This window comes from Podarcis muralis, chromosome 12 (genome assembly GCF_964188315.1).
Source record: "Podarcis muralis chromosome 12, rPodMur119.hap1.1, whole genome shotgun sequence".
NCBI classification, from domain to species: Eukaryota; Metazoa; Chordata; class Lepidosauria; order Squamata; family Lacertidae; genus Podarcis; species Podarcis muralis.
The window spans coordinates 18,130,051-18,137,359 of record NC_135666.1 but is presented as its reverse complement, the minus strand read 5'-3'; the positions used below and the strand labels follow the sequence as shown (position 1 = coordinate 18,137,359).

The 7,309-nt window shown below is 53.3% G+C and overlaps 1 protein-coding gene across 1 annotated transcript; it reads right to left on the bottom strand.

The window, feature by feature from the left end:
- Positions 1 to 3,438: 3,438 nt before the first annotated feature.
- FZD8 (frizzled class receptor 8) lies at positions 3,439 to 6,905 on the bottom strand. The gene has a single exon (XM_028750690.2). The coding sequence runs from the start codon at positions 6,231 to 6,233 to the stop codon at positions 4,119 to 4,121; it is 2,115 nt and encodes a 704-aa protein (XP_028606523.2). The 5' UTR covers positions 6,234 to 6,905; the 3' UTR covers positions 3,439 to 4,118.
- Positions 6,906 to 7,309: the final 404 nt, after the last annotated feature.

Below are 7,309 nucleotides of genomic sequence, written 5' to 3'. Positions count from 1 at the left end.
AGCCCTGAGTGCTCACTGGAAGGAGAGATCCTGAAGCTGAGGCTCCAATACTATGGCCACCTCACGAGAAGAGAAGACTCCCTGGAAAAGACCCTGATGTTGGGAAAGATTGAGGGCATAAGGAGAAGGGGATGACAGAGGACGAGATGGTTGGACAGTGTTCTCGAAGCTACCAGCATGAGTTTGACCAAACTGCGGGAGGCAGTGGAAGACAGGAGTGCCTGGCGTGCTCTGGTCCATGGGGTCACGAAGAGTCGGACATGACTAAACAACTAAACAACAATAACAACAGCGTCTCTTGGAAAGAGCACAAGTTGCTCCCCATTTGCTTTTAGTTGCTAGAAAATGCACACTCTAAGCTACTTACTGCTTGGACAAGTCAAAGCAACAGCTTCACTCTCAACCCCCATCTCACTTAAAAAAAAAAATGCTGACCAGGCTATTTTAACTCAGCAGGTTGTGTTCTGCTTCAGCAGTTGAAATCACATAGGAGCCAAAAAATTTAAAAAAAAAACAAATTTTCTTTGGACAAAACACATGCGGTAAGTTAATTTCCCACCTTACATTTTCCCTTATACAGGGAACAATAATCAAATGAGGAGATCCCTGTTTGGGGATTTTTAAAGGAAGGGAAGAGAAATGATGTGTCACACAATAGTAGTTCTGCACTTGCAAGGAATTGATTTGTCACTGTGGCAGAACTTAGGCTTTGGAACTCCCTGCCCATGGATAATCATTTTACTGAACCTTTTTGGGCACTTACTAGAAACTCTTTTTCTTTAAGCAAAGCTACCCAGACACATAATTTAAGCATGTCTTTCATAACGCTTATTTTAAAACTGATTTTTTTTGGGGGGGGGGGAATTAGGCTAACTTTTTTTAACATATGATCTTATTGGTGAATTTGATGTATATTCTATATTTTATGTAAATTTGCTTAGAGGTTTTGATGGTTAAGTAGTATATAAATCCTGTTTAATAAATAATGGGTTGCATTCAACTATGTTTTACTCAGAGAATACCCATTGAAATTAGTCATGTTTGTTAATTTCAATGGGTCTGCTCAAAGTACAACTAAGATAATACTGGCAGAATGGAAGCAAATGTGATATGAAAAATATACCAGGACTACCCTCTCTCACTCAGTGGTGTCAGGGGACTTAATATGTCATCACACTGGGGGGAAACGGAGTAGACCTTCTTCCCTTTTCACAGTTCTGTTTGCAATTTTGGCCTTAAGCAAAATGGCTGCCTAGCACCAAACAGTCCTGGGACAGTTTCATTTTGTTTTGCTTTTACTGCTGACATGCCCCCTGATCCACTGAGCATGTATTCTAGAAGATATAACAGAAGCCACAGGCATACAAATATGAAGCAGAATATAGCTTTTTGTGTATTGAAACGTTGGTTATAAAACAAATATTGTAGTGCTAGAATTTCAAGCTCTGAAGATTTCCCTACACACACACACACACACACACACACACACACACACACACACACAATGTCTGGTTGGTAATAGTTCTCCTCTGGTTCAATTAGTGGCTATAGAGAAGAATTTTGTTCCCTGCAAAAAGAAATGCTTTAAATTGAAGCAATTGTAAGAAGACCACCTGTAGAGTATTCATGGATTACTCTACCTCCTCCCCCCCCCCCACCTTTATAATACTCTAAAACGTGGGCCTTACTGCCTGCAGTCTGACTAACAATGCTAGGAAAATCTGTTTAAAAGGCTGTTCTCTCCTTTTCCTCTGGTGTTCACAAACTGTTACAAGTCTCCCTTAAAAAAAAAAAAAGAACGAAAAAGCAAACCCCACGTTCTTTTTAATTGAAGGACTCCGTGGTGGCCAATTGGTCTGCAACAAGAGAATCTAGGCAGGAGGTGGAAATTTTTTTGGGGGGAAAGAAAAGAAAGCCACACCACACACTCCTATGCAGTACATTTAGAGAAAAGATCAAAGTTTTTCCCCAATCACAAAAGGAACCAAGATCCTGACAGATTAACCCTATTCATTTAGTTCCTCTTTAAAAGGAGATGTTCTGAGCCACTGGTGTAGACAGGTAAAAAGTTCAGCTTCCCCCAACCCAGGCATTCTGCTAATGCCACCGCCTCTTACCCCAATCAATTAGCTTTAGCCTTGACAAGGACAGTCTCCCAGAAGGGAGATATCTATCCCTAAGTGCTTTCCCCCCCACTCAAAAAAAAAAATAAAAAATGCTTCTGACAATTCTCAGCTTACTTTTCTTCCCTAAACAAGCTTTAGCAATTCTGCCTCAGCCTGCAGAAGGGGCAGGTGCTGCTCACCCCAACAAGCATGGACAGAAACAGGCAAAATGGAGCATGCAGGTCTCTCGCATTCCTAAAGCAACATTCATTGGGCAGAAGTCAAAACAAAGCAGCCAAGACGAATACCCGGCCCTTGTTTATATTCCTTGTGACAGGGCAGCAAACGGCTGCAAGAGAAATGATGGCCCACAAGGAAGGTCTCTGAGTCTCCAGTACATCTGCTCTAAAGGAGACCTGAAAAGTTTCTGGGAGGAAGCAGTTTGGATAACCACTCTGGAATGGTTCCTTTTCTTTTTTTTTCTCACCATAGTGAGTATGGAGTTTTGCATCCACCCTGAGGATTTTCTGCTGTTTAAAAAGCAAAGCTCTGAGGCGAAATGCCTCAGCTGCCCCTCCCAGCCTGCCTCAGATTTCAGATGGCACTATTCAAAAGCAAACTGCTTGTGGATTGGGAACCCTTGTACACTTTTGAGTTAACAAGGCTGCTCCCTGTTGTCAAATCATACTCAGCTCCTTTGACTTGGCGATGAATCTTAAGGGAGAGGGAACATGGGCCCTCCAGAGGTTGCTGAATTACAACTCCCATGAGCCCCAGTCAGCATTGCCAGTGGTCAGGAATGATGGGAGATGTAGTCCAACAGCATATGGAGAAACCATAGACTCCCTATCCTTGTCTTTGAACAGCTGTGGGGAACCTTTGGCCCACCAGAAGTTGCTGAACTACACCCCCCATCAAGGCTGGCCATTGGCATGCTTGCTGGGGCTGATGGGAGTTGTAGTTCATTAACAGCTAGAGGACCAAAGGTTCCCCACACCTTTCTTAGAGGAACACTAGTAAAGCACAGGATGGGGAATCGGTGGCACTTCAGATGTTGCTGGACTTCAGTTCCCATCATCCCTGAGCAGCTGGCTGGGGCTGATGGGAGTTGGACAGCAACATCTGGACTGCCACTGATTATCCAACCCTGACTTAGAGGAACAAGGCCATTTAAATCTTGAAGGTGCAAACCCTAAACCCCTTTAAGCCTCCCATGATTTTTTCCTAGTCAATTCTGCTCTTAGATGATATGCAAAATTTCACACTTACTCCAGAGTCAACCCACAGGAATAATCAGGGCATTGATAGGGGGATGTTTCCCCTCCCAAACAGATCATTTATCATTATTTTATTGACAAAATAGAATACTCAAATATTTGCTCTTAAGAGGGAGCAGTTGGTGGTAAGCCTCTAAACTTTTTTCTTTTTACAAAAAAAATTTACAGACTGTAAAGCATTTGGGTTATATACATATCTTACACATTTTGTACAAGGTACCAAATAATTATATAAATACATCTTTTAACATAGGAAACCCGTATTTATTTGGGGTGTATAATTAAGACACAACTTGAATGTGTTTAAGGCATCTGCCAGTTTGTTCATTTGATTTTGTTTTTTAAAAAAGAAAGTCTTTTTTTTTTTAAAAAGAAAAGTTTCCCAAACCCTGCAGTCCTATGATAAGACACCTGCTGCTTTGATGTCACCTTTTGAGTTTGAAAGGAGGAGAAAAAGCAAAGCAGGGGGAACCCCATTCAACAACCAAGAGGACTCCCGCCAGTCCAAGGACAGTCCTTTGCTTTGGGAGACTGGTGCCTTGAAGTATGGAGCATGTGACTCTAGACAAGGCATGTAGGAAGGGCGCTGAGGAGGAGCTGGCCTGGCATTTGACAGCCTCCAGCAGCTGTATCCGTCCTGCACCTGGAGAGGCCACTGGGAAGCTTGGGAATGAAGGGGAGGCGGGGAATATAGTCAGCTGACCCTCTCCCCACCTGTCCCCAAGAACTCCGTCTTTTACACCTGGGACAAGGGCATCTGTTTTGGATATGAGACTGAGCTGGCGGTGCCAGACCTCCACGTTAAGCCGGTGCTGACGTCGCTGTACATGGACCCCGCTCCGCCCCCCAGTCCCCCCACCGCAGCGGCAGTCACCATGCCCCCTCCGCCACTGCCAACCGCTCCGATGCTCCCTGCCACCACTGCGGCGGCGGTCCCCTTGCTGGCCCAGCAGCAACGGGTGCAGAGCGCCTTCCAGGACTCCAGAGTCTTCCCGGACCAGACCCACACTCCGGACGTGATGCCCACCACGAGGCACATGAAGTACTTGAGCATAAAGACCGCGTAGTCCGGCCGGCGCGCCTGGTCGGGCTGCTGGTCCCGCAGGCAAGGGCAGTTGTGCGTGGCCTCCCAGCGGGGGCGGTTGTGCTGCTCGTAGAAGAGGCAGGCCACCACACTGGCGGCCGGGACCGTGTAGAGGACGGTGAAGAGGCCCAGGCGGATCATGAGCTTCTCCAGCTTGTGCGTCTTGGTAGGGCCCCCTTGCTGCTTGATGACGCTGCGGATGCGGAAGAGTGAGACGAAGCCCGCCAGCAGGAACATGGAGCCGATGGCCAGGTATATCAGCAAGGGGGCCAGCACGAAGCCCCGCAAGTTCTCCAGGCTCTGGTTGCCCACGTAGCAGATGCCCGCCACGGGGTCCCCGTCCACCGAGCTGAGCGCTAGCACGGCAATGGACTTGACGCTGGGCAGCAGCCAGGCGGCCAGGTGGAAGTACTGCGCATAGCCCGCTATGGCTTCGTTGCCCCACTTCATGCCAGCCGCCAGGAACCAGGTGAGAGACAGGATGACCCACCAGATGGAGCTGGCCATGCCAAAGAAGTACACCAGCAGGAAGACCACTGTGCACAGGGCAGGGCCAGTGCTCTCATAGCGCACGTGCTCCGCCACGGCTAGTTCCGGCTGCAGCTCCGCCGCGCCCCCTGCCGCCCCGCGCCCTCCGACTGCCGCGGCTGCTCCTGCAGCGCCCCCTCCGGCGCCCGCCGGCACTGCACCCGCCGCCGCGCCGCCGCTGCAAGCCACTTTCTCGTGGCCGGCGACCAGGCGCACCAGGTAGCCCAAGGAGACGAAGAGGTAGCAGGCGGCCAGGAAGATGATGGGCCGCTCGGGGTACTTGAAGCGCTCCATGTCGATGAGGAAGGTGGAGACGGTGGCGAAAGTGGAGATGAAGCACAGGATGGACCACAGGCCGATCCAGAAGGCGGTGAAGGCGCGCTCGTCGGGGCTGAAGTAGGGGTTGTGGCAGGGCAGCGCGCAGTTGGCGATCTGGCCGGTCTTGACGCGGTTGTAGAGCGGGTGGCGCTCGCTGGACACGGAGACCATGGGCGCGCGGCACTGGCAGCCCGGCTCGCAGGGCGCCGGAGGCCGGGCCTTGCGCAGGGGCGGCTCGGCGGGCGGCGGCAGCGGCGGCGGAGGGACGGCCGCGCCGGGGATCCTGGCGCCGCCGCCGCCGGCGGGCTTGCGATGCGGCGGCTTGGGCTGCGGGGGCGGCGGCGGCGCGGCGGTGGCGAGCTCGGTGCGGTTGTAGTCCATGCAGAGCGTGTCCTGGTTGCCCTGCTCGGGCAGGCGGTCGCAGCGCATGCGGTCGGGCCAGGCGAAGCCGTACTGGCGCATGAGGGGCGCGCAGCCGGCCTTGGCCCGCTCGCACACGCTGCGGCAGGGCGGCAGCGGCTTCTTGTAGTCGTCCAGGCAGATGGGCGTGTACATGCTGCACAGGAAGAAGCGCAGGTCCGCCGAGCACTGGATCTCCACCAGGGGCCAGAACTGGTGCACCTCCAGCCCCGCCTCGTCCTGCGTGTCGTGGTTGAACTGGTTGGGCATGTACGTGTAGTTGTAGCCGATGCCTTTGCACAGGGGCACCGTGATCTCCTGGCAAGACAGCTCCTTGGCCGACGACGCCGACGCGGACGAAGAAGACGCCGAAGAGGACGAGGACGACGCGGCGGCGGCGGCGGCTGCAGCCGCGGCGGCAGAAGCGGCCGAGGCGGCGCAGCTAGAGCGCGGCAGCCCCGGCGACCAAGCCGGCAGCAAGAGCGGGAGGAAAGCCACGGCCAACAGGTAACTGCGCTCCATGCTCGGCCCGGAGCAGCGGCAGCGCGTCCAGGCAGACTCCTCGGGCGCCGAACGAGCCAGCCACGCCGGTCCTCCTCCTGCTGCTGCTGCTGCCGCTGCCAAGCCGATCTCCTCCTCCGCCGCTGCTCCGGGCGCCACCTCTCCAAGCTCCAGCTCGCCTCGCCGCCTCCTTCCCGCGAAGCAAGTGCGCCCTCTGGCCCGGCAGAAGCGGCGGCTCGGGGGATCCCCCGCCGCTTTGGGGCGCCTCCTGCTCCTTCCCTTCTCGGCTCAGTCCGCTTCCCGCCGTCTCGCGTTCATCTCTTCCCCGCTCGGCTTTGTCGCAAGGACGGGCTCGGCTGCTGCTGCTGCTCGCTTCCCGCAACTTTCCCCCAGCCGTGCCGTGTCAAGATGGCTGAGGAGCCCCGAAAGCTGCGGCGGCGTTCAGCGCGCTCCCCGCGTTTCCCGGGAGATCGCCGGTCCCCCTGCGCGCAGCGAGTCGCCTTCCCGATCCCCGAGTAGCTGCGGGAGACTTGCAGCACTCGCTCGCTCGCTCCCGAAGAAGCGCTGCCACCTGAGAAAAGAGAGAGAGGCTCGCGGAGCGGCAGTGGCGGCGGCGGCAGACCCGCCAGTCCCTTTGGCACAACTTCTCGCTCGCTCCAGCTCCAGCAGCGCCAATCCGGTGGCCGCGCTCTCAGGGATATTTATAGAGGAGGATGCCAGGCCCCGCCTCGCCTGTCCCAGCTACCTATCACGAGGGCTCCGGGCGGGGAACGGGGACCCCGACCCAGCAGGCTCGCTTAAGGTGGAGCGGGTTTCGCACCGGGGTGGGAAGGCGACTGTCGCTGCTGGCCCTTTAAGGCCCTGGGCTCGCTGTCGCTTGCTCGCTGTTTTTTTCTTTTAAAAAAGTGTAAATGTCCCACTTTAACGCTTTGGCAGGTAAGTTGCATAAAAAAGGGATTCTGCTCCAAACAACACCCAAGCTAAACACCCGTTCCCAGTCCTATAGTGGCTAGTATTCAATTCACATATGATAAAAATTTAGATTTCTTCCCCAGAAGTTCTGTGTTACATTGTTAGTGGGGCTTACAAAAACACTT